Source organism: Misgurnus anguillicaudatus, chromosome 19 (assembly GCF_027580225.2).
Source record: "Misgurnus anguillicaudatus chromosome 19, ASM2758022v2, whole genome shotgun sequence".
NCBI classification, from domain to species: domain Eukaryota; kingdom Metazoa; phylum Chordata; class Actinopteri; order Cypriniformes; family Cobitidae; genus Misgurnus; species Misgurnus anguillicaudatus.
This window is the reverse complement of record NC_073355.2, coordinates 13121129-13148468: the sequence shown is the minus strand read 5'-3', so window position 1 is coordinate 13148468 and position 27340 is coordinate 13121129. Positions and strand designations below refer to the sequence as shown.

The 27340-nt window shown below is 37.6% G+C and overlaps 2 protein-coding genes across 2 annotated transcripts in view; both read left to right on the top strand.

Annotated features, from left to right (window-relative positions):
• Positions 1-655: 655 nt before the first annotated feature.
• LOC129424521 (uncharacterized) overlaps positions 656-27340 on the top strand; it is a 31733-nt gene continuing 5048 nt past the window's right edge. The window contains exons 1-8 of the mRNA XM_073856631.1: positions 656-1125; positions 1823-1953; positions 4477-4591; positions 4686-5267; positions 8389-8655; positions 13011-13141; positions 13234-13348; positions 13435-14021. Of these exons, the coding sequence (XP_073712732.1) occupies positions 858-1125; positions 1823-1953; positions 4477-4591; positions 4686-5267; positions 8389-8655; positions 13011-13141; positions 13234-13348; positions 13435-14021 (2196 nt within the window). The 5' untranslated portion in view covers positions 656-857. The remainder of the gene's footprint in view (positions 1126-1822; positions 1954-4476; positions 4592-4685; positions 5268-8388; positions 8656-13010; positions 13142-13233; positions 13349-13434; positions 14022-27340) is intronic.
• On the top strand, positions 14765-26368 carry LOC129430581 (uncharacterized). The gene is made up of 9 exons (XM_055187921.2): positions 14765-15236; positions 15331-15461; positions 15546-15654; positions 17120-17314; positions 18641-19674; positions 22404-22473; positions 22544-22718; positions 25853-26015; positions 26145-26368. Exons 1-8 carry the CDS (start codon positions 14978-14980, stop codon positions 26013-26015), a joined length of 2136 nt encoding a protein of 711 aa, XP_055043896.1. The 5' UTR covers positions 14765-14977; the 3' UTR covers positions 26145-26368.

Here is a 27340-nt window from a genome sequence, read left to right as displayed (position 1 = left end):
AGAAAGACAAACATTTTGGATGACATAGAGGTGAGTAAATTATCGGGATTTTTTTTAAAGAAAGTGGAGTATTCCTTATTGTCAATAGTATTGAATTGTGAAGTTACACCTTAAACAGTTTTTCCTCAGTTCTGTGTTCAGTGTTATTTGTGCGGGGTTAAAGGGTGGCTCATCATCGCCCTACTAAAAAATCCAGCTAAGACCAGCATAAGCTGGTGAGCTGGTTTTAGCTGGTATTGCTGGTGTAGCAAGCAAGTCTAGCTGTGTTTGTCACTTTTTAAGCTGGTCGAGCTGGATGTAGCTGGTCAGACTGGAAGACCAGCTGACCCACCAGCTTGACCAGCTTTAGCAGGCTGGGAGGACCAGCCTAGACCAGCTACTGCCACCTTAAACCAGTTAAAACCAGTTACCAGCTTATGCTGGTCTTTGCTGGAATTTTCAGTAGGGTAGGGGAGTTAGTTTTAATGATTTGTTTGCCCTAAATAAAACTAAAAACACATAATACACTTTTAATTATATATTAATTAAGTTAAATATTTTTAAAAATATATATTTTAATAAAAATCTTGCTATTATTTTGTAAAATTTTCGAAGCAATTGGTTCAATTGATTGGTTCATGGACTTTGGTTGTGGTAGTGGAACAATGTGTTTTATGTCGGTGTTTCTATACGGTGCTTTACGGTAATTCCTCCCATGATGCTTTTCTGTTGGTCGCTGTTTATGCTTTGCATTGGTGGTCTGTCTCTCGTAATGTCTTGAAGGTTTTCTTGTTGTCGAGTAGCCATACAGGCAAAGCATCTTTATTAAAAGATCACGACTGCAAAACGAATCTGACCATTTCTAAGAGCTCCGGTAAATGATGGACATCATGAACACTGTTGATTTTCGCACACAGTTAACATCCATAATGGAAGTGTTGGCGAAAGCAGCTGTTGTTGAAATTAGCAAACTTTTCGAGGATAACTATTCTTATTTGGGATTAGAGATATCGCGATGTACAAACGAAAACGACTCATTGAGAAAGAAATGTTTGTTTCTGGAGACTGAACTTCAGGCTGCCCGGAGAAACACCAGCAGGATGAACGAGACTGAAGCTCCATTCAGCGTCAGCGAAGGATTGACAGGTTATCTGTATCATAATGCACAGTGTGTGTTTTAGCCATTTATGGTTTGTTAAGAATGAAGTTTTGTCCAATTTAGATGCACAAATTGGTTGTTAGGGTCATTTGAGCTAAACTGTTTTTAGGTTCAACCCCACAAGGCTGCGCCATGACTTATTACTGTTTAAAAATTAAAGCTTTACGTTTTGTAAAATGGGTTAAGGCTAATTAATGCATTCTGACTTATTAACACAGCTTAAGAGTAACCCTTATGCTAAACAAATGCAACGTTTTAAAAAAGCAGTTGAGCTTGTGACCGAGTATTTCTGGGCCAAACTCACACCTCCTCTTTCGTACAAGTTTCGGAAAGTTTTTATCGATCATGGGTACCCGTTATGTATCAGTGACCCCCATATTCCTTTTATGAGCACTTCCCCCGGAAAAGCACGGCCACACGTCAATCAGAATGACGAATTGTTCCTTTGAGAGGAAGTCACAGACATCATTGCATGTGATAGCTTTGTTTTATATCAAGACTTAACAATGGCATAAAAAAAGAAGTGTGTTTTTGGAAGTAAGGAGAACAAAGCTTTTCAAGTCAATGCGTTATGGAAACAATAGATATAATTTGTTTATCCGTGGTATCAGCAGAGTTTTGCGTGTGTGTTTGTGTTATGTACATGTGGTAATGTTACTCAATAAATGCTTGCATTTTTAACAGACACTGGACATCGTCCTGCAATCGACAATGTGTTTGGTAAGGACTGGTGCATGGACTTGTGGAGACACGAGGAGTCATACATTGGTCAAAATGTGGACACAGATCTGAGCTCTTCGATTAACACAGTAGAGGTTGGTCTTACATAGATGTTTCAGCAGTAAGGGGGTATGCACACCAAACACGACTGAAAATGCCCGGCGGACGGCCTCTGCTAGCTTTTTTCTGCCGACTGCCAGCTTTCTTCAGCTGAGCGCTTTGATACTTCTGCTTTGTTTATCAGTCGTTGTACGATGCGCCGGTTGGTTGTTGTGATATTTGTCACGCCCCTCCTCGACTGTGATTGGATGGCCTTGTGAGAACTGACATTGATGAGCTGAGCCTTTTACCCAAAGTTGAATATTTTTCAACTCCTGGCGCTCAGTCGAGAGCCGGCTTTAAGGGGTTGTGCACACCAAAACTTTTAAACGTGTCTCCAAATGCCAGATGTGTCAGGTTTCTTCAGCTGAGCACTTTGGTAGCTGTGAGCCAGCTATGAGGTCACAGAGGTCCGGACCTCTGTAATTTTTTCATATATAAAAATAAAATTTGAAGTTCTCTGAATGACTAATTCGTTTTTCAAAACGAATACGCATATATAATTAAGTTTGGACAGTTTACTGTATAGTTTAGTGTAAAATGTATAGTTTAGTGTAAAATGACGAAGATTGACGACAGCACGGGTACAGAATTTGCAGTGTTGCCAGATCCCATTGTTAAAAATCCTCTTTAGACGTAGTGTTTTAGCAATTAATGTGACACTTTGACATTATCTATAAAGTGATTGTTAGGTGTAGGTTATTATTAGCGATTTATCTGATTTATTTCTGAAATACAAGGTTTGGACGAACTTTGTTTTTTAAGGCCAATTATTTTTGCTTGTTTTTCATACTAATATCTGGCAACATGGAAACTGAAAGTTATCAAATAAGACGCATCATTCAGTGCGAACAGGTTATTGCTGACAGGATAAAGCAGTAAGATAAGAGCAGTAATCATCATAATTGTGTCTGTAAGAGTATCAACAACACTATAACAGAAAATAACTCTGGTACAAAGATGTAGAAGAATTGGGTTTAAATAAAATATGCCAAATATGTTAAAACACGTAGATTAAAACGGTAAAGCTAATCTCAACAAAACATAAGCATTAAGAATTCTGTTGTTATTTCAATAATGCTTATTAAAATGATTACAAAAATAAACATTGTTGCGTGAAAAAGTAATAAATAATCCAGCAGTCCCAGTCCATCCCCCAAAACAGAGTGTACCCAAAGTGTAAAAAGGTTAAGACAGAATATTTTAGATCCCAGGAAAAAAAAGTATGCTTCAATGTACATAAACCACTTAAATACTAGCAAGTACATTTCTAAGTTATGTAAAGTTATGCTACAAATATACTTATTAAAAGTAAAGTTCTACTTGAGCAGTACTTCAGTTTACCTGAAAAAGTAAGAATACCAGTACCAACTAGATTTTTATTGAAATAAATGATTAATTTTAAGAAATACCAAAAACAAATGTGATATAAGCCACACAATGAGTGCACGAAAATAGTACATTTACTAAGTGTACTTAAAAAGTGTGTTTTATTTAAGTGCACTTTTTTCACCTGGGATAGCATTTGTTAACTCTTAACACCCCACCCTGGACCTCGGTAATTTTTAAACCCTGGCTACGGCCATGTCTGTGATACTTCAGCTGTGAGCCAGTTGGTTGATTGCTAAACTTTTAAACATAGCTGAAAACGCCTGGAGAACGCCGAATGCCAGCTGTTTCTCAGCTTAGTGCCAGCTTTCTTTAGCTGAGCGCTTTGGTAGCTCTGATACTTCAGCTGTGAGCCGGTTGGTTGCTGTGGTAATGTCCCGTCCCTCCTCCACTGTGATTGGACGGCCGTGTAAGAACTGACATTGTCGAGCGGAGCTTTTCACCCAAAGTTGAATATTTTTCAACTCTCGGCGCTCAGCTCATAGTGCAGAAAAACCGCAGAGCGCCAATTTTCACCGCGGAAGAAAACAGCTAGCTTTTTTTGAAAAACTGCAAGCTTCCATTGGAAACAATTGAAAACATGCGCCGGCCGCGGGCGTAAAGGCTTTGGTGTGCATGCCCCCTTAGGGAGAACTAACATTGACGAGCGGAGCTTTCCACTCAAAATTGAATATTTTTCAACTCTCGGCGCTCCCATCTGAGCGCGGAAAAAACACAGAGCGCCGGTTTTCAGCGCGGAAGAAAACCGCTAGCTGCTGGCTTTTTTTGAAAACCGCAGAGCTTCCACTGGAAACGATTGAAAACATGCGCCGGTCGCGGGCGTAAAAGCTTTTTTTGCACGCCCCCTTAGTGTGGGAAAAAATACCAGCTGCTGGCCTTTTTAAAAAAACGCAGCCCTTTCAATGGAAACAATTGAAAACATCCGCCGACGTAAAAGCACGCCCCCTGACAACATAAACAAACAGCATTCATGGTCCATACTTACATTCTGCTAAACGTCCGCAAAGATTCAATAACAACAGATCCCAGAATGTGTGTGTGTCCGATGAAGCCGTCTACTGCTGTTGATATTCCTCAAGTTCTCTTAAAAACTTTTTTGGTTTTTACCCCTTACATCTTTTGTTTCTTAGACAGTTAATTTATTGAATGAAGAAGCAGACGGGATCCTGATTAAAGTTGAGACGTTTGAGGATTGCCCAAGTAAAAATATAACTGAAGATAAAAACAACATTTTGAAAAATACAGGTATGAGAAATTGTATTCTCAGTTGTATTATTTTCATTGTTGTACATTTATTTTCATGTTTTTCTGACCTGTGTGTGTTTTCATATCATTACAGGACCTGCAGTGGGCAGCAATGAGAGATGTGATGCTGAGAGTTCGGCAGATTTTATCACATACACACTACCTACATGTGACCAAGTAAAATCAAACGTACAACGGAGACGAGCTAAAAAGAAAAAAACTTCTAAAGCAAGACTTACTACACATGGAAACAGTCCAACACAGCCAGATTTGAAAACTGATAAGCTTGTTTCAACTCTTACCAGTAGCGTTAAATTCAGCAGTACACAAAACCAGACAAGCGCTTCAGAAGATAAGACTGATTGTGAACTCTGTGGGAGAACTTTCTACAAACAATCCTACATGAAACTACACATGCGAATACACACTGGAGAAAAACCTTTTGTCTGCATGGTTTGTGGCAAAACGTTTGCTCATAAAACATACCTGACAGTACACCAGCGAACTCATTCTGGCGAGAGGCCGTACAAGTGCATGGACTGTGGGAAGAGATTTTCCCAAAAGTGTTCCCTTAATGCACATCTCCGATGGCATACTGGAGAAAAGCCTTATAGTTGTGTCAAATGTGGTAAAAGCTACACAGACAAACGTAGTTTTAAGAAACACCGGTGCATTCGTTAAACTAGAATATAAGAAAGTCCATTTTTAGCTTTATAGTCTGAAAACTTTCAAGTCAAAATGTTTCTGACACAACCGCAGTGTTGAGTTATTCTGATGGTTATTCTGCTCCATAACTTTTTAAAAAGAGAAACTTTTTTAGAAAAGTTAATAACAGACGAAGTGATCATACAGTGTACATTATATGCATCTTCGGCTGGTTGTTGACCAAAGCGTCTATTGGGATAGAGAAAGAATTGTGTTTTCACGGTTTCCACCGTTCGTGAACCCCATTTACTTCCATAGTATTCTTTTTTCCTACTATGGAAGTCAATGGGGTCCTCAAATATTTAATTACTCCATTACATTACAGTCAATTAATATTCATTGATATCAAGCAATATTTTACTACAGTGTAATAACAATAACACAGTAGTTTTGCGAGGTTACCCATGGGGCATTTTTACCTGGATATGTAACACTTATATTTTTATTGTCACCTATTGTCTTCCTAAAACTTTGTTTCTTAAATAAATGTTTACAGTGTTGGTATTTTTCACTTAAGTGTTTATTTAAATAAATTTGAAATGGATGTAGTCTGAAACGGATTAGGAAAAAAAATGGATTTCATGTGTTTTTTGGTCGTTCACACATTCTCAATGTGATTGGATTCCAATCAGATATGCACCAAAATTGGATTTGGACTGACAGTGTGAAAAGGTCATACTGTCTCGATTGTGTTTGCAAATTGTTGTTAAGCCTTTAAAGAATTTACTATTGAATATTCAAACCATGATTTAAGCGCGAGCAGTGTAGAGTAGCGCTTGTTGTTTGTCATTTCTACGATCACAAATCTGTTACGTTCTTTTCAAGCTGTGCTGGCAAAGTTGATCGATCAGTTTGGTCATTTGCATTTTTTGGATCAGATTCGGGCTCGAATAGATAAGGTAGTAACAACAATATTATCACCTGTCAGTGTTGCTTTGGGAGCTGATATTCCAAATATGATAAGAAGCGTAACATTTGATTGAGTTATTCGGCCAATCACAATGCACTGGATAGCTGGCCAATCAGAGCACACCACACTTTTCAGAACGATGAGCTTTGTTCACTCTAAAAAATAATTCAGGGGATCTGTTGCCTCTATTTTATTGAATGCATTGGTGCAAGTTAAAAATTCTAAATAATTGATTTATTGAAAGATTTAAAGTTGCAAACGTTTTTTATTGAGTTGTCCAGACATGATAATGTTGATAGTTACATCAAGTTAATATTGTGTGTAACTTCAAATTAATTATCTGTGTTAGTTTGTTTAAAACATTATTTAAGTTGTAGTAACTCAATGCATTTAGCTTGATAACTTCAGGTTCCCAGCATGCTTTTCATGGGACTTGATAGTGAGAGTAAATGTAGAAATATGGTGTTATTTTATGCATTTCTAATCAAGATGAAAACATGAGAAGACTTTTAATGATTATTGTTCTGTACTTTTGGTATTTAAAAGATTTTCTGTTATGTTGTTGATTTTTAAGAGGTTACCATTGTGCTGAATAGAGCATTTGCTCAAGTTGAGAACAGACTCATCGAGCATTATCTTGCTGTTTTAATCAGATGGCATTTTGATAAAAATGCTAAAACTGGTTGTCTTCTGCAACCTGACAAGTGTTGTTAAATAAAAAAGTTCGAGTCATTTTAGTAGTTTTGTGTAAATCAGAGTCCACGATTAAATCAAATTTAAAATGCAAAAAAAAAAACAAGTTAAAACAACTTAATTTTTATAGTATAGTATATAGTATTAGTATTCAACGCAATATTTTTAAGTACATCCAACTTATTATAGTTTGTTGGCCGGAATTAATTTCAGAAGTAGAAGTTCTTAACTCAAAATAATTGATGCAAACTGTTGTTTTTTAGAGTGTACAAAGCGACGCGTTTCAGAGAGGCAGGGCATAGAGAAACAACAATACTGTATGTGAAAAAATGTTTTTTTGAACCATAAACCCCGTAAACAAATTGCACCAAATACACAAAATAACACTCCCTTATAAGAACATAGGGGTTCTTTAAGATATTTCAGGGCAAGCTGATTTTAGTCAGGACAACTTAAACAAGCTTTAGATTTAGATGTTTTAACATCCTTTGTTTTCAACAATGTTTTTTTTAATAAACACTGTTAATGTGTTTATTAAAAACACATTAACAGTTTGTGAGCAAAAAACACATTAACTGTTGCTCACAAAAACTATTTGTGAGCAAATAGTCAAACCGCTCAACTAAAGAAAACACTGATCATCACACATTAAACATTGCTTTGAGTTGAAAGTTCCTAAGTGAAATCATCCTGAGTGAATTGTTTGATTGATTCATTTCAATTTAATTATTTGTTCTATCTTTTGGTTGTTTCTTTTCAAATTAACATATAATTTTTTTATTTAAATAGAAAATGCATGCTGCACAGTTGCACATTAACAGTCGCTTCCATTCGCTATTTTGAATGGAAGTCAATGGAAGGTCTGGTTTGTTTTCCCCAAAAAGGGGCGGTGACGAAATGTACAGTCAAGTTCCCGGATGTGCCGGTAGTCTGTATTAAAGTATCTTTTATATAAAATGTCCATAAGTTTCAAGCATTATTTTTTAACATCGTGAACAGAAAATAACTCACATAATGAAACGTATAATTGTATTACACAAGATCAATACTTTAAAACGCTTATTGTATTGTACCTTAATGTAATGTATCATTATAGCACAAGTATGACATATATTATGTGTAATAAAAGCTAATTACACTCTTAAACCATAGGTGGCGCTACTCTGTTAAGAATGTAAGCTCCGCCCCTCCGTTCAGTTGCTTGCATTTCTGATTCTAAAGCTGCGGTGGCTGCGTTTTTGCAGCTGGACACTCTTGATATGTGCGGGAGTATGTCGGTCTTTCTATACGGTGCTTTACGGTAATTCCTCCCATGATGCTTTTCTCTCGGACCCTGCTTATATTTTTCATTGGTGGTCTGTCTCTCAATATCGTAATGGTTTGTGCATAAAGGTTTTCTTATTGTCGAGTCCGGGCAAAACATCTTTATTAAGATTACGACTGTGAAACGAATTTGAGTATTTCCAACGTTATTAAGAACTCCCGTAAATGATGGACATCATGAACACTGTTGATTTTCATACACAGTTGACATCCATAATGGAAGTGTTGGCGAAAGCAGCTGTTGTTGAAATAGGCAAACTTTTCGAGGATAATTACGCTTGGTTGGGATTAGAGATATCGCGATGTACAAACGAAAACGACTCTCTGAGAAAGAAATGTTTGTTTCTGGAGACTGAACTTCAGGCTGCCCGGAGAAACACCAGCAGGATGAACGAGACTGAAGCTTCCTTCAGCGTCAGCGACGGACTGACAGGTTATTTATGTCCCACACACTTTAAAATGAAGATGATTTGGCTGTTTCAACTCCACCAGCATTACCGCATGCTACTTAGATTTAAGTTAACTAACATTAAGTCAATCACTGGTGAACGTTAATGCGAATCATCTTTTCTGCACGCGCGTCTGTGTTTATTACAGAAGCTCACGCAGCTGCAGCAGAAATCAGAGCTCATGGCACTGTTAATAACACTATACATACATCAGGATATGTGTTAGAAACAAGATGGTATAGTGTCGATAATCTGGTATACTTTAATTTAATTATGGTGAATTATTTTGGCATCTTCTGGCTAGAAATGTGTGTGCAAAGACTATAGACATTGTGTTAGAGATAGTAATGAAAAATATAAGCTATTTTTTCTTTTATTTTCATTTTGACAAATGTCTAAAAATGTTCATACCCTTTATATTCAGTACTGTGCAAAAGTCTTAGGCCACCATGTCACAATTAGATTAGTTGTTTTTGCAATGTTAAAGGTGACAGAGAATGAAAAACATTTTTTTCCTTGTCTTTGTTGAATAATGGTAGTCTACCCACATTCACAAACATACAAAAAGTGCCAAACATGCTAAACATCTCAGTCTCATAGAAATTCCTCTTTTAGAAATGTCAGCCCAATCTGAAAAACTGATGCTTATGACATCACAGGCATCTAACTGCCCTTCCACTTTAAAATAATTGGCTACATTTTTTGAGTGGCAGCAAAGTCAGCTAATCAGAAATGAGATTGCAAGTTAAGCCAGTAGGGGGAGCCAAATAGGTGCAAAACCACTTGTTTAAAATCCCCCACCCTAATAGAGGTTTTTGAGAGAGGTTTTTAGGAAGCTTCTAAGGCATTACAGACCCAAACAAGAGGTCACACTAAACACTGAAGATGCCTAAAGAAAACATTTAGTCCTGAAAATAATTTTTTATACATATTTCCTGTATTTTCTGTTTGTATCTTAATAAAATAAATTGAAAAATAAACATGGATGGATGGACATTAAAACTTCTAAAACAACAATATTTAGATTTTGATATATTTTATATTATATATCGATTAAAAAATATATACATACAGTGCACAGCATAAATGAGTACACACTCTTTGAAAATTAAGATTTTTCTCCATTTGTTAGTAAATATGAGACCGATTTGCTTTCTTTTTTACAAAACAGTTTTATTAAACATTTATTTTTATTAACAAAACAGTGAAAGTCACTTACCACCTTTAGGATACAAAACCCCCCACATTTAAATCAAATGAGGTGATGCAAAAATGAGTAAACCCTACGAAAAAAACCAATCTAATATTTTGTATGGCCTCCATTCTTTTTTAAAGAAACAGCACTCATTTTTCTAGAAATTGAATTTATGCTATGCACTGTATATAAAATTTTTCGTAAATGTACAAAATAATTACACACAGTGCACACACACATATATTATGCAAAAACAAACTTTTCTTTTGCGTGGATCTGTAGGTCCTTGATGTAGGAAGGCTTCCTTGACATCCTTTTGGTCTTCAGTTATCTCCAAATATTATTTATTGAATTCAGGTCTGGACTGGACTCAAAACATGGATTTTGTTTTCTGCCAACCATTTCTTGAGCACTTTTGCTGTGTGCTTTGGATTGTCATTTTGTTGCATGCCCAGGGTCAAGTTTATCTGCATACTGTCTGACGTTTACTGAATCGATGACAGAAATGCTTATTTCTTGTCTAGACAAGCTTTTCTGTGCCTGTCTTGAAGAAGTGGAGTCATCCTTGGTCGCCTCCATGGTCTTGTGCAGTGTCCTCTGGAGTGTCTGCATTGAAATGTTGTTACCAGCATTACTTAAATTATTCAGGATGGCTTTGATTGCGATCCTTGGATTCTTCTTAGCCTCCCATACTATCCGTCTTACCAGTGCAGGGGTCACTTTGTCCTTTTAGATTTTCTACAGTGTGAAACTCTTTGAACTTTTTAATAACGCTTTGCATATTGGCCACTGGTACTTTTTGGAAAACATTTGGAAATACCCTTTCCCTTTCTTGTGAGCATCCATGCGCAACCAAAGGTTCTCACTTAAGCCCCTTGGTTTTAGCCATTACTTGCAATTGACTAGAAACTGACTAGCAAACAGGTGTATCAGTTGTTCTGAATTTATAGTTGATTGGAATGCTTTACTAAAGGTAACAGGGGCTGTAAATTGCCGTTCCTGAGAATAAGATAAGATTTGAGGTATGGATAATTTTAGATATGGGATATTTTGTCAAAAGAAACAAAAAATAGCTAATATTTTTCATGAAAATCTCTGAACACAATGTTTTACAGTCTTTGTCCACTTTTTGTGTCATTTCCAGTCAGATGCTGGAACTCAAGCTTTGGCTTTCAAATACTTTTCTAAATTGAAATGAGAATAAAACTGAAGTAATTTTATTTGGGCCTATGGAAAATTGTATAGTTGATGTTGACTGTGTTGTTGACACTTGCTTTATACGAAACTCTCTCTCTCTTTGATAACAACTTGATGAACAGATCAGCACTGTTGTAAAATCATGTTTTTTCATCTTTGGCAGCTCTCTAAAGTTAAACCTTTTGTCTCAGAGTAATTTCCAAACCTTGATCCATGCATTCGTAACATTTCGCTTGTATTGCAATTCATTTTATTACGGTGTCTCTTAGTAATCCCTCTTTCAAAACTTAGCCGCTAGACTTCCTACTAGGACGCACAAGCATGAGCTGATAACTCCCATTTTATCAGCACTAAGCTGGCTTCCTATTAAATTTGGAATTGATTTTAAAATTTTACTTTGTTTATAACACTCTCAATAACCTGGCCCCCAAGTATTTCACCAGTTTTATGCTGCGTTTACACCAACTAGACGCGCGAATGAGGCAGAATCGCGTCTGCTGTGCCAAATGCCTCATCCGCGCCATGAGACCTCCAGACATGCGTCAACGCATCTTCACATTGACTTTACATTGAAATCACTCACGCTGCACGCCTCTTCCACGGCTGGTGTAATGCTGTGTTTACACCAACCGCGTTTCAGGCGTCAAAATCGCGTAAACCGCACCTAGTTTGCCGCTTAAACAGTTTGAATGCATTCGCGTCTAGAGTTAAGTAGACGCGCGGAAAAAGCAAGCATTTGACGCGCGTCAGAGGCAAAATCTGCTTCTAGTGGGAGGGGCAAGTGCTATTTGGTTCTCTGTTTGCAAGATGACTGATGTTGATTGTGCATTTATCGAGAGAGTAACCGGTTTGTATTTGGTAACCGTACTATAGGAGGAAAATAAACGGCGTTGTTCGATAAACGTCATGTGACACAAAAGTGAAGTGTGTATTACAACTTACCAGGTTGCCCAATGTCCCCACTGACACTCTTCCTTTTTATTCCTGTCTCTATAGAAATAAGAACTTGTGTCGTATAGCTCCGGGTGACTGCTTACGGACAATATCAAGTGTTTCTTCAGGTTAAATGAGTGACTCCGGGCGGGGCTGCCGCTACAGCAGCAAGCAGGTTCCTGATTGGTTAATGGAGCGCGAAAATCCGCCAAAGTTCAAATTTTTAAACTCAGGCGTCAGCCTCAAATTTGTGTCAAACGCAAAATGCACAAAAAGCACCATTCGCATGCACCTTGCCGGGCGCTCAATTCGCTTGAATTAGACACGCGAATGAGGCGGAAACGCGTCTTCCACGCTGTACCAAACGCCTCATTCGCGACACAACACCTCCAGACGCGCGTCAACGTGTCTTCACATTGACTTAACATTGAAATCACGTGCGCTTCACGCCTTTACCGCCGCTGGTGTAAACGCAGCATAAGATTCTGTAGTGCTTACTTGTTGTGCCTTGATCTAGACTAAAAAAATCTGACTTTTGCGGTCATAGGACCAAAACTCTGAACAGCTTAACTCTTTATATTAGATCAGCTCCCTCTATCTCCATCTTCAAAGTCTGCTCATAAAACATATTTTTTCTCTTTGGCTTTTAATACTTAAATACTGACGTACTACTGCTTGCTGTATGGTTTATTGATAGGCAATATTCAGTCTTTATAGTTTTTATATATTTTTTTGTGTACAGCACTTTGGTCAGCCTCAGTTGTTTTTAAATGTGCTTTAGAAATAAAGATTAATTGATTGATTGATTGATTGAGAAGTTTTCCATTTACCAAATAAAAAAATCACAATAAATACACTTTAGGATTAGGAATTAGGATTAGCCCATTAAAAACCCAGTTCTGATGACTTATTTAAGTTTAGCTTTTTGAAATTGATAATAATCCAAATCATTTCCAGTTGTTTTAGATAAAAATGGCTGTTTGTTACATAACAAACTGCTTGTATTTTTAACAGACACTGGACATCGTCCTGCAATTGACAATGTGTTTGGTAAGGACTGGTGCATGGACTTGTGGAGACACGAGGAGTCAAACATTGGTCAAAATGAGGAGACAAATACGAGCTCTTCAGTTAACACAGTAGAGGTTGGTCTTACAAAGATACAGTATTGCTGTTGATGTTCCTCAAGTTCTCTTGAAGTACCTTATTTTTGTCCCTTTCATCTTTTGTTTCTTAGACAGTAGATTTTTTGGATAATAAACCAGACCAAAACCTGATTAAGGATGAGACGTTTAAGGATTGCCCAAGTAAAAATAAATCTGAAGATAAAAGCAACCGTTTAAGAAATACAGGTATGAGAAATTGTATTCTCAGTTGTATTCTTTTTACATTATTTTCATGTTTTTCTGATCTGTGTGTGTTTGTGATGTCATTACAGGACCTGCAGTGGGCAGCAATGAGAGATGTGATGCTGAGACTTCAGCAGATTTTATCACATACACAATACCTACATGTGACCAAGTGCAATCAAACGTACAGCGGAGACGAGCTAAAAAGAAAAAAACTCCAAAAGCAAGACTTACTACTCATGGAAACAGTCCAACACAACCAGATTTGAAAACTGATGAGCTTGTTTCAACTTTTACCAGTAGTGTTAAATTCAGCAGTACACAAAACCAGAAAATTGCTTCAGGAGATAAAAAGATTAAATGTCTACTTTGTGGAAAAACCTTCAACCATTTAAGCTATCTAAAGGTACACATGCGGACACACAGTGGAGAAAAACCTTTTGCCTGTACAATTTGTGGCAAACGATTTGCTAAAAAAACATACCTAGGAGTACACCACCGGATACATTCTGGTGAGAGGCCGTACACGTGCATGGACTGTGGGAAGAGTTTTTCCCAAAATTGTTCTCTTACTGTGCATCTCCGAAGCCATACCGGAGAAAAGCCTTATAGTTGTGTCGAATGTGGTCAAAGCTTTGTGTACAAACGTGGTTTTAATACACACCAGTGCAATAGTTAAACTAGAATATATAAAAGTATATTATTTAATATTGAACGTCAATTTTTTTCCAAGTCGAAACGGTTCTGTTACAACAGCAGTTTTGGGTTATTATGATGGCCATTGTGGTGGTTATTCTGTCCCATAAAGGGAAACCTTTTAAAAAAGTCACTGACCAACCTAAATAAGTGATTATACAGTGTACATTATATGCATCTTAGGCTGGTTGTTGACCAAAGCATCTGTCCAGCTAGTTTTTGCATTGTTTTAGCACTTTTTTCAGATGATTAACCATGTAAATAGGTGGCCGAGTTAGTGAAAGTGATCGTTTTAATTAGAAAAAGAACAGAAATGACAAGCAAATTATGAGATTAAGAGGACACACACAAAACACAAAAATACTTCATTATTTATTAGTCAATAAATAGTCATTAATAACAAGCAATACATATACTAAAAATTACACTTTTTTTAGAGGGGGGTATAGGTATAGTTTTACTTGGATAAATAACCTTTTATATATTTGTCCAATTTTGTCTTTTGTTTTATTTCTTAAAGAAATGTTTACACTGTTGGTATTTCTAACTTAAGTGTTGTAACTTATACTTCGTTTTGCATTTTTAGTTCTACACACGTACACATACATAAAATAATAATAAAAAAATGAATAAAAAAGTCATTTTCATTATTGTTATAACATATTTATAAGTGTTTCGTGCATGAAGTATTTTTGGGGTCCTCGGGCTGCTAAGGGTTTAGGTAGTGCAGTCTCTTGCCTGCCGAAAATGTTTTTTTTTTAGACGCTCATGTATACAGCGGTTTACGGTAGTTCACCCCATGATCCTTTTTGTCAAACGCTATGCTTTGTTTCTACTAAAATACAATTAGTTACATTGATGGTTCTGAACAAAATAAGAAGATCTTGGAGTTTGGTGACGAATATTTACTATCTGTAACATCATCGAAGGCTCAATATGGAGATCACGAAGGCTGTTGATTTGCGGGAACAGTTAACATCCATCATGGAAACCCTGGCGAAAACCGCTGTAGTTGAAATAGGCAAACTTTTCGAAGAAAATTCCTCTTTCCTTAAATTGGAGATAACGCGATGTACCCGTGAAAATGAATCTCTGCAACAGAAATGTCGTTTTTTGGAGAGTGAACTTCTAGCCGCCCGGAAAACCGCTGGAAAGATGAACCGAACAGAAGCTTCATTGAGCCACGGGTCGACAGGTTGTATATGTGTAGATATCTGTACCTACACGAGGTTAGGGACTGGTCACTGAAGGCTTTAGATAACTAACACATTGCATGTATGCTTTTTCAGACACTGCACATCGTCCTGCAATTGACAATGTGTTTGGTAAGGACTGGTGCTTGAACTTGTGGAGACACGAGGAGTCAAATGCTGCTCCAAATGAGGACACCAATCTGAGCTCTTCAGGTGTTACAGTAGAGGTTGGTCTCACAGCTGCTGATGTACGTGAAGCAATATTTGTTTACTTATATTTGTATTTATCTGTTCTGGTTTGCTATTTTTAGCCTGTAAATTTGCTGGAAGAAGAACCAGACATGATCATGATCAAGGAGGAGGCGTTTGAGAAGTGCTCTTCAGATAAAACAGAGGAAGACCAAAATAAGAGATTGAGAGGTATGTGAACCCCACAATATTATTATTCTTATTAACAGTTTTTATTAAAAAAAAGTTTGAATAGTGCAGGTACAGACAGAAGCTAATTTTTAGGAAGATTTTGGGTGTTGAGTGCCACTTTTAAAGATGCTGTGTCTTTTTTACCAGACATTAAAGGGCACCTATGGTCCAATTCACGATTTTACATTTCCTTTAGTGTGTATTACATGGTAATGATATGCAAAAGCTACAAACGTTGATGTGAGTTATCGTCTCCAACGTAAATCTCTTTTCTTGGACTACCATAAATGGGGGATTGTTGAGTGGACAAGACCGATATTATCATAACTCCTCCCACTTCAGACTCACAGCCTGTAAGTTAACTCCTGTTAGCATTGCATTGTGAGCGATTCTTTCAAACATGGTAAGGAGCGTCACATTTCCTGTTGACGTCAGAGGTATTCGGGCCAATCACAATGTACAGATTGGCTGGCAAAATCTGGAGCTACAAAAATGTACAGTATGTGGAAAATGTGTTTTTTGAACCCTAAACCATGCGAACACATTGTATTATACCAAATACACAACAAAACACCTGTTCAAATTTATATGTATTTATATAGCAGATCCAACAATAAACATAGTACCGTACACAAAGTCAGTATAAATATTAGAAGTAAACAGTTAAAAAATATTTAAAGGTACCAAAGAATGCATTGAAATAATATGTTATAATATAAAAAACAGAATTTGAGAAATAATCAATTGTTTGAAGATTGTTAATCGACGTTTTTGAGTTGTAAGTTTGTGTTTTTTTCATTATGGACCCTGTAACGTCAATAGTAGAACTTCAGCCTAAAGGCTAGCACATAGCATTAACTAGCATATAGCGCTAACTCAGCAGTCACAACTTGGTTTTTAGCATTGTAACTACATTGTACTTAATGTAATGTGTAATTTAATGTTGGGGCGTACATCTCGACTGTAATGTCACAGTTGGTGTTATGGTGAGATTGGCTTGTTTTCCAAGAGGATTTTGCATGTACAAGGTTTACATTAGAAGGAGGAAACAATCGTGTTTAAGGCTCTCGATATGTCATTATCATGTATAGAACTCTTATTATTCATCTATGCCAAGGTAAATACAGTTTTACATTCTACTGCACCTTTAAAACAGAATAAATCGTTAGCAATGAGAAAGTTAAAAAGTGGAAAGTTAAGAATTAGTCAAGTTTAGTGTAGTCAAGTCACATCACATCTTGGTCTTGGTCAATGGTGCTACCTGTTAGAAGATCATTAACAGCTCTGGCTGTATATTTGCGAAGGGAACACAGATTTTTTGCTCATGTGCTTTTATTCACTTTTGTCTATAATTGGAGTATGATGTTAAAGCAGACATCTCTTCGGTTATTGTCCTTCCAGTATTTAAGATGGCAAACCTCTCTGTTTCGTGATAACACAAACAACACTTTTTCATCCAATACAGGTGCGATCCAAAAGCAAGTAAAAGAAATTCTCCCAGAATTGGATTTGAAGAAACTTCAAAATGTGGTCAATCATCTTGTTTATGTGGTGGGTGTGGAGAAGATAGAGGACCTTACCTTTGTGGAGGTGACAGATCTTAAGGACTTCCTGGAACCAATACAATGTCGAAAACTAGTCAAAACATTAAAACAAAAAGGTAAGAGACAATAATGACACCTGAAAGTGAACGTCCTAGAAACAACAAATATTTGTGCCCCCTTGTAGCCAACTTTTAAGTTTGCGTGTTGGACCATTCTGATCGGTTTCACCCTAAAAAATTCTTAGTAGTTTTTATCTTTTTTTTACGTCAATGGTTTTGATGGAAAGCTTTGTCACCAGAAGTGACCAGAACCACTTTTATAAAGCGCGTTGATCCCAGAAAATATCAATAAAATTGTCAGAGTGGACACTTAATTGATCCCAGGACAGATTTCGGGATTAGGACCTTGTAGCATTGGCGGGCTCAGTCCTGGATTGCGTCTTGTGTGAACAAAAGGCAGGAACAATGCCATAAAAGGGGTGTGTCATAGTTAGGATATGTGCATTGTCGCAACAACATAGTTATTGTTCAGGTCTTTGATCGGCGGTTTTAAAGACAAAAAATGTCTGCAAACTGGAATGAAGCGGAGATCAGGGTGCTCCTCACTATCCGCGCTGAAGCTGAGATCATTCGACAGATTAATAGTACAGTACATGATGTGCCAGTTTATGATCAGAAAAGAAAATGCCCAAATGTGATTTCTCAAGAGAAAGATCACATATACTAACTTAAGACAAATGTGAAAAGTGCATGATTACAATAAAATAACACGTGATGTCTTGTGTCAAAATCACTGGCAGTGTGAATGAACCAGGACACATTATCCTTGTATTTTCCAAAATCTCTGCATGAAAGGGTTTAGAAGTCTTAAAATATTTACCAGTGGTACATATAATGGTGCATTCACAAGGGGCGTAAGTGTTAACGCTTTCCATTCACTTTTAAGGGGTGACGTCATGCGTGCCCGAACTGAATTGTGTATCCGTGGGCGCCACGTCAGTGCCGTTGCTCGCGGCAGAAGTTGAACATTTCTCAACAACTTTTCAAGCGGCAACACGTGCGTCAGCCAATCAGATCGCCTTATGCAAATAACCTAGGCAGAGCCAGCCAATTACGTTTATGGAAGACCGGAGCATGTGTTGCGGCCACTTTGATTGGCTGTTGGCCACGCCTCAGACAAGCCTTCCGTTAAGCGTTAAACTTGTAATTTCAATACATGGACTTGTCTCTAGTAATACTGTAAAGGTGCAATTCATTTAAATACAATAAAAAAGATAGTAGTACATAGTAGTTTTTTCTTAATATTTTGAGTAATATAATATTTCTAAATGAATTATAACAAAGATTTATTGATACTGTAATGAATGGGAGAGTGGTGTCTGAAAAATGTATATTATTACTGTTTTTAATATATTACTCTATCTCCATTCCACTTTTTTCAAGATTTTTTCCAAGAATCCAATGAACAAGATGAAACTCCTAATGAGATTACGCTCACTTCATTATCGTCCAACGAATCCATTCCTGAACAGCCCTTCTTCCCTTATTGTCCTGCAAATTCTGAATGGCTCCAAAGATTTCAGATCCCGTGGGACCGCATGCCTCCGGCTCTCACTCAGGCGACGGCCACTGGGCAAAGGGCTCGACCTGGAGCAAGACGGGAGTTTGTTAGAATCGTTGTGGCAGCCATGCAAGCAATTTGCCCAAACCCAAACCTAGCTGCATGCAGGGAAGTGGCACGCTGGATCGTGTCTACCTATCCCCTGACATTTGGAGACATTACTGAGGAAGGGGAACAGCTAGGAAACGGCTACAGTTGCTTACAAAGACAACTGAAGACTAGGGTTGAACATGTGAACAGAGACATTATGGAACACCGGATTCGTCGACCCAGAAAAGGACTGGCGACAAAGAGAGGCGGGGATCAGGAAAGTTATGTGGGGAAAAAATTCAGAAACTGTAAAGCGGACAGTTACGGTTGCGTTAACTGGCAACCTTCCTCCATCCCAGAGGGAGAGACTCCAAACTCGCTCGAAATGAAGAGAAAGGTTGCGGTCGAGATCTTTCAGTCGGCGGGCCCGAGGGCTGTCGAGCTGACCAACGTAGACGACTTGATGCAGCAGACGTACGTGTACCAACGACACATGATCAACTCGTGCCCCCCTCCGTCCATTAGCGAAATCGAGCTTAGCTGGCCGTTCCTGTTCACAGAAAGAGGACTCTGCAGGCACTTTAAAACCCTGACTGGGATTGACATCAAAAGTCGCTTCGGCGAAACCCTTAATGCGAAAGCCAAGAGAATTTTGAACTACTTCAATAGTCAGAGGCTGAGGTGGAACGAAGAGATCCAGAGTCTCCTGAGTGAAATCGATAGCGAAAGCGATGGGACAGATAATAACAAAACTGCCATATCTGCCATTCTGTTAATGATGAAGTACTTTAAGGAAAAGGAAACATCTATTTTCATCGCAGCAGATGTAAGTATGATGTGCTATTAAAGTGGGGTGCTATTTATGGGATGGTTTTCAAGGCTAAATATCGCATATCCGAATACATAAGGATTGTTTCAACAGATTTGTTGAAAATGACACAATGTAAATTTGGCCACAAATAGGATCATTTGTGACTTATCGATCAGGGGTATGTTTCCTGTACAGTGATGTAACGCTCTGCTTAACTGTTATAGTACGAAGCATCGTTGGAAAACTAACTAGCCAGTCACGACTGTTTCCTAAAAAAATCAAAGTCAATCGGTTTCCATTCAAGTCCGTGTGTGTATTTCCACTGACTGCGTTCCGAATCCGTCACAGCTCCGGCCATTCGCAGCCCTCCGAAACAAATATGCAGAGCTTCTTTTTTTTGCCGGATGCTGGACAGCTCCGCAGGGTGGACCCATGACTATATCGCGTGATCATACATGAATTCTCGTGCTCTGATCTGGGCTGGTCCAGCAAAACATCATAATTTGACGTCATAATGGCCGGAGACAGAACTAGATATCGCGTGATCATCACGTGAATTTGCGAGACCTCATGGGTCCTCGTAACTTCAACACGCAGCCGCTCTGCAACAAATATGGAACTGGTGGGTATTGGCGGAGTGCGGAGCCGTAACGCAGCGGAGCCGATCTGCAGCCGCTCCGCAGTTGGTGGAAATCCAGGGTTCGTTTTATAAAAGTTTAAAGTCCCAGCAGAACACTGTGGGTTCGCGTCATAAAAACGTTGTGCACCACATTAAACATAAGCCTACATCAGTATGTTGTCAGTAAAGCATTGTCGTCTTAACGCTAAATTGCTTATGAATTTGTTAAGTAGATAATTTACTATAAAGTTAATAAACAATGACTTTATAAGTTTCCATTTTCAAAATAAGCCCAATATAACGTTATTCTCGTCAAAACTGACAATGATTCAAAATTATATGTATTTTGTTCTGTTTTAAAGTTATTTATAATAAGTCAAGTTTACTGTTTTGTGCACTTATATCAGAATCATTTTGAATAATAAAGTTTATTGTTAACTTGTTAAACACACCTGCCTATATGACATATCTTTGTCACGTCATTTTAAGTGTTTGAGCACCACATTTGTGAGTGATCATTGCAAAAACAGTATTTCTGTTAATGTATATAGTGTATTATATGTACAGTAACCTACTGTAGTATATGTGTACTGTACTATAATATACACATAAAGAATATCGTTATTGGCCTTTTTTTACCCCCTAATATCTGTATCGGCATCGGCCCCAAAAAATGCTTATCGGTCGGGCTCTAGTATGTAGAGTGAAAGGTACCGGGGTATACTTGACTTTACATGTACGTCTCGCGGGCGCACGCGTCTGCACAACTTGCGCGCCGCATACTCTCTCCCTTTCTCTCTCTTGTATTTAAAATCAATGGGTCTCATTCACTAAGCATGCATACGCACAAAGTTGTTCGTAAAATGTGCGTACAGACGTTTTAACTTACAAATCATGATTCAAAAAAATGTTCCTACTAAAATTTTTTCTAAATGTTTGCAAAAACGTAAAAACCACTTAGACCGCACATGCGCCAATAATCATGAGCAAGGAAAAAGAACCCTATAATATAAATCCGTGTTATATATTTTTAAAATATTTTTTCCTTGTTTGATTCCTATGATTTTTGCGTATGTGTGGTCTAAGTTGTTCTTACATTTTTGCATACATCCAAAATAAATTTTAGCATGAAAATTTTTGTTGAATCATGATTTGTAAGTTAAAATGTCCATACGTTTAGTGAATGACACCCATTGAGTTCAGTATGAAAGCGCAGCATAAACTACTGCAAAGGGCTTTATTAGCCACTCTCTTATAAAACAGCACTAACGCATTTGAGAAGAAACACGCAACTTTTGGTATTTGGTATAAATAAACTTGTGTGCAGTCACATTTTTCATATACTAAATTTGGAACAAAAAAAGTAATTCAAAATAGTTTTGTATCGTGACCCACATAATATCGTGACCTTGTATCGGGATAAGTATCGTATCGGGAAATTGTTGGTGATACACAACCCTAGTTCGAACCACATCAGCCATGTTTTCATCACCATGATTTTATGCGCAATTTGAATTATTGAGTAATGGAAATGCAAAATTTTTAATAATAATCCCTTAATTCGCAAAAAAAGTTTTTATGCTCGCTTGAGGTGGTTTTTGACTTAGCGAAAAAGATAAAATGCAAATAATGGGAGATGAAAACGCATTTGCTTAATAAATTCTGATGGGAACATTAAACCCACATGACTGAATATCTAGTTGTTTTCGCTAAAGTTGTCTTTCCCATATGTGCGGCTCGACTTCGACTTAATACCTTTCTGCTACTGCCTGCATCAAAAATGCTGCATTCTTTCTTTGCACAGCATTCAGTTTGGCAATTACAAAAGCTGCACTGCTGGTTAATTTATAACTTGCCAAATCGCAACTATGCATTCCTGTCTCCATTTTATAAGTATGCCTTGTTTTATTTACTTTATTTGGCTACTAGGCTACCAATACCACCATCATTACCTCAAACAACTTGATGGAAACGCACCTAATTAGCATTTGGGTTTTTTCTTTTTTTGGCGAATTTTGAAAAGATTCACTTCACGTTTGTTGTAGAAACAGTAGCTTTTCATCACATACATGTTGGAGTATTAACGTCTTGTTATTGTTATTACATGATATTGTTTGTTTTTAAGGCAACTTCCACCAAGATGTCCATTGAAAAAGAAATGACCTTACCAGCAACACCAAGGCTCATCATGCTTGGTGAGAGATTGTTAAAGTGTAATTGACTCTTTGCTTGGTTATATATTTACAGTGACTCTTTATATTTTAGGTAATTCCCTACTGACTTCATCCAAGTGGTTCATCAGCATTGAGGGCAGAGTTTCACATTCAATAGACAGCCAGCTTGACTTCGGGGCAGCATTGGCTGTGTTCTTCGGGTGCTTCTATGTTTTCAATATAGAGTACGAAGAGTCGGCCATCGCCACCCTTGAGCTCATTCAGAGGTGACTGATTATTTTCATGTACAAGCATAGGTTTTTTAATGTTATTTCCTTATTGCCTTACAGAGTACTGTTAGGGCATTTGGGCATTGTCTGTAGTTCATTACTGCAGTAGGAAATAGAAAGTCATTAAAGACCCTCCTCAGATCTCTCTCCTACATTTACATGCATAATGCATTTTAAGATGTTAAGCAGTTCAGTACAATCTTGTTGTGCTTTTTACTTGGGTTTCTTTTGGCTTTTACTTTATATTCTATACATTTTTACTTCTTTTTAATAAGTTATACATCACTCTAGACACTTTGCTTTTTTCCCCACTAGTCCAGATAAAAATAGCACAATTTTGACATTTTTCTCTTTAAATATATACAGAAGTTAAAATGGTTAGAAATACTAATAATTATGCTAATGTTATTATTAATAACCATTCTCCAGATTTTTTGGGGTTGTGCATTTACATAGTTAATGAATAATCATACATCTAATGAATCTCAAAGGGAAACTCCACTTTTGAAAATATGCAAATTTTCCAGCTCCCCTAGAGTTAAACATTTGAGGCTTAATATTACGCAGCACCTGAAAATAGTCCCCTGCTGTTGAACGTAATCAAGGGGACTATTTTCAGGCAGTGCGTAATATCATTGTGCCTGCTGCAGTCATGTTACAGCAGCAAAGTCCTTGATTATTACACCAGAATGAGAGTATAGTTCCTAGCCATTTCTGCTTAGAAAATCACACATTTTCGTCTGTCTTAGTACACGATGTAACTACATAAGAGTTAAGTTTTAATTAAAAAAAATATTGAAACTCTTTGGTTATTTTTTAGCGTGATGCTAATGGTCTAATCAGATTCAATGGATTATGCTAAGCTATGCTAAAAGTGCTAGCGCCAGACCCGTAGATCGGCTTAATGGTTTTCAAAACTGTAAAAATCAAATGTTAAACTCTAGAGGAGCTGGAAAATGAGCCTATTTAAAAAAGTGTTCCTTTAAGCCCTGTTCAGACTGCCAGTGACTTTGTTGCTGTGTGTTAGAGATGGGCATGATTACTACTCGAATGTGACATTGACGATCAATCGCAAAAACGATGATCGTTTGGGTTCATTTTAGGGATGCACTGATATGAAAATTTTGTCCGATACCGATAACTCTTTATATTTGGGGGCCAATAACCGATATATATATATATGTCACAGAAAGCACTAATCAAAACTTCACATGGCCAGCAATGAGCAAGTGAAGTGGTTCAACAAACCAAAATAATCCATCATTTATCGGCTTTCATTTATCGGTCTAATTTTGCTATTTATATTAAAAATAAACAGTTATCGGCCGATAACGATATGTCGGCCGATATATCGTGCATCCCTAGTTAATTTATAAATTTTTATGGTGGCATTTGGAGGTCTGACTGGTTAGCATGTTTGACTTTGTGTTGCGTTACCCAGACCAATCTGCGCATGACATCAGTACAATTAAAAAAAAAGCGCTCTCCCAAAACACTTATGCCTGCACCCCAACCAGTCCACACAACAATTCATTGTGACGCCGAACACACCCCAAATCATATATATATATATACCATGACACACACACCCTGCCACAGATTAATTGAGTTTTTCCAGACCTATGGATAACTCTAAGGGACAGAGTTTATCCTAGTCCCAGACTAAAATGCATGTTTAAGTTGCTTTAATTTTAAAACACCTTGTCCTGACTAAATGTAATATATATTAGTGATATATAAATAAGGCCTTGTCCTGGATTAACCTAAACCCTGTCTCAGAAACCGCCCCGATATGAAAAAATGAAAAAATATACATCCCCGTTTTTTTAATAAGGGCATAATTTTGGCTATCCTAGAAATGGTTATAAACAAACATATAATCGTCCACAGCAGTAACGGATTCACTTTCATTGGTAGTCGCTCCCAAAAGTCGTTCATCATTTGCATAAACTTTGTCACATCGCTGGCAGTGATGGCCGGCGCACAATGTGAAGCTTGTCACAACATGTGTTTACCCCGTCATGTGTGTGGTTAGTCATTTAAAAAAAAAATTGAAGCGTCATGTGAACCTATGTGCATCATGCATCTTGTCAAAAGTGCCTACTGCAGATGCGTCTCAAGGGTTTATGATAAAAGAGGACGAAAGGGATGCCAGTATGGCGTTTAATCAGACCCAAAAGTTGCGCGCACAAAAACCAAGCGCGAACAAGAGATACAAGCGTATAGCGTTCTGCGCGCGAATAGTGTTCTGCGCGCTTGTATCTCTCGCTCGCGCGTGGTTTTTGTGCGCACGACTTTTGGGTCTGATTAAACGCAATATGCCAAATACTTGCTTAATCTCATGTGCAAGTAGAGTTTACTGTTAAGTGAGTGTCTTGCGAGTATTTTGTAAACGTTAGCGTCTGTATTTTGGCATAACGCATGATGCACATGGTTCACATGTCACACCGAACACATATTTTGAATTCGCGTCTCCAGGAAGAGAAATCACCAGCCGCCACTGATCGCTGGACATTCTTACTTCCTGTCGGCAGCAGTTACTAGGCCTGTCACGATAGCTAGTTTTCGTAAGCCGGATAAACATTCCAGAAAAAATGGTGATAATTGATATTACTGTCTTTATTATTATAAAAAATTATGTCACTGATTATATAATGACAATGAAGAAGCATAATACGCAAGTAAACCTTTTCTAGCACAACTTTTAACTTCTATTTGTTTATAACATTCCTTTTTATGTAAACAAACACACATGTAAACACAATTGCAATATATCTACTCTCTGAAAATCACAGAGGTCATGTTGGTATGTCGTGTGATAAGTCGATAAAGTAATTTTCGTGACAAGCCTAGCAGTCACTGGCTGCACCCTTGCGGTCTTAAAAGTGCAGACTCGTATAAATACTGTAAGTGTTTGGGATGCCATTTGGGACAGGTGCTTTGAAGTCTCCAAAGCCTCCACTGAAATGAATAAAATCATGTCGCTCTGCCTTTGCTAGACACTTGCATTCTGAACGGGGCTTTAAGGTTTCTTGCAACCTAAGTAAGATAGTATAACAAGCCACCGTGTAAGCAGTAGTAGGCTTTGTACAATGAATGTTTTGTCTAAAAACGAAAATGCTGTTCTTTAGGTTCTTTGTACGGATTAATACAGAGGGGACTAAGTGTACATCAAAGTCAGGCACAAGTCGAAAAACCGGGTCACCTGTCCAGAGAAAATCCCAAAACTTTCATCCTCGTGTGGCTACATTTATGCAGAGGCTTTCCGAATTTGAGTGGAAGACGTCGAATTAAGTACGTAAAACATTTGTATGGAAAACCAAGACAGACTTTGTTCCATGTTATTGTATGTAATTAAAGATGGACTAGAAATGAGGGAGGCGTGTTACACAATTAATAATCAATATTCTGTTCTCTTTTCAGTGTTCTCTTCGTCCTAGCCATGCACTGACTACTGCTACTACCACAGTGAACTATTACTTCTGTGATTTATTTTACTTTGGTAACTTGACTTTTACTTTGTTTTCCTTGTTCTGCTCTACTGGAATGTTGCTGGAATGTTTGTATTACTCTTTTACTATGACTTCTTATAATATGTTCATACAAGTCATCCACGCAGCAATAAAGAAAGTATATCAACTGTTAAATATAGTGTTTTTAGTATTGGTTTCTACAGTGCTGATGAAGGGTCGGGCCATTTATTCATTTAGCACATGCTTTTATCCAAAGTAAATGAAAGATCATTTAACATTTTGTCCTTGGAGCCAACAGTAAGCATAGTCTACAAGGCTATGTATACAAGTCCACACCACAACCGGGCTGATATGCAAACATTTACAATATTACTTTCCTTGTTGCATGAAATAATTACAGGTGGTTTGTTTATTACAATCATGAACTTTTGATGATCGAATTAGGAGGAAGGAGCAATTTAGGGACAACTTGGTTTCAACAAACTCTCTAAACCCTACTTTTTTAAAGTAAACAATAAAAACCCAAAATAAAAAATGTTAAAAAGTATAAGGGTATTATAATCAAGAATCGGGTTGTAACAGCTTAGAACACCTAACAACCACCCAGAAATACACCTGCAAACAGGATTCCCACGGGTCCTTGAAATCCTTGAAAGTTTGTGAATCTGAGGGAAAAAATTCAAGGCCCTGGGAAGTTTCTGAAAATTTACATGCATAGATACAGGTCATTGAAAGTGCTCGAATCTATTATATGCAAGAAGTTTTCTTGGGGAAAAAAAATCCATATTATTCCCTGTGCAGTGTAGGATAATATCATAAAAATTCTAGACTTTAAGCACACGTGCTAAACTGTTCGCTTTAAATGCTTATATCTTCTGTATGCGAATGTTGATTCATACCAAACATTTTTGCATAGTTGTGTTTGACACATAAAAACATCTCGGGTTACTGTTCCTTGAGAAGGGAACGAGACTCTGCGTCTCCCTTGCCATACTTCCTGCGTCCCTGTAATGTTGTCTTTGGCAATATTTCAGATAGCGATATACTTCCTGGCTCCCGCGTCACCCTGTCTTTGTGGTTAAACCTCACCATTGGTTGAATTTGATATACCCATTCAGAGGCACTTACCCCTGGAGGCGTCCCCAA

What these genes read in the sequence shown, in the direction of transcription:
- LOC129430581 (XM_055187921.2), top strand. Translation starts at nt 14,978, where the DNA reads ATGGAGATCACGAAGGCTGTTGATTTGCGGGAACAGTTAACATCCATC. An exon ending in ATTGAGCCACGGGTCGACAG is followed by an intron (nt 15,237 to 15,330) that starts GTTGTATATGTG and finishes ATGCTTTTTCAG; the next exon opens with ACACTGCACATCGTCCTGCA. An exon ending in ACCCTTGAGCTCATTCAGAG is followed by an intron (nt 22,719 to 25,852) that starts GTGACTGATTAT and finishes GCTGTTCTTTAG; the next exon opens with GTTCTTTGTACGGATTAATA.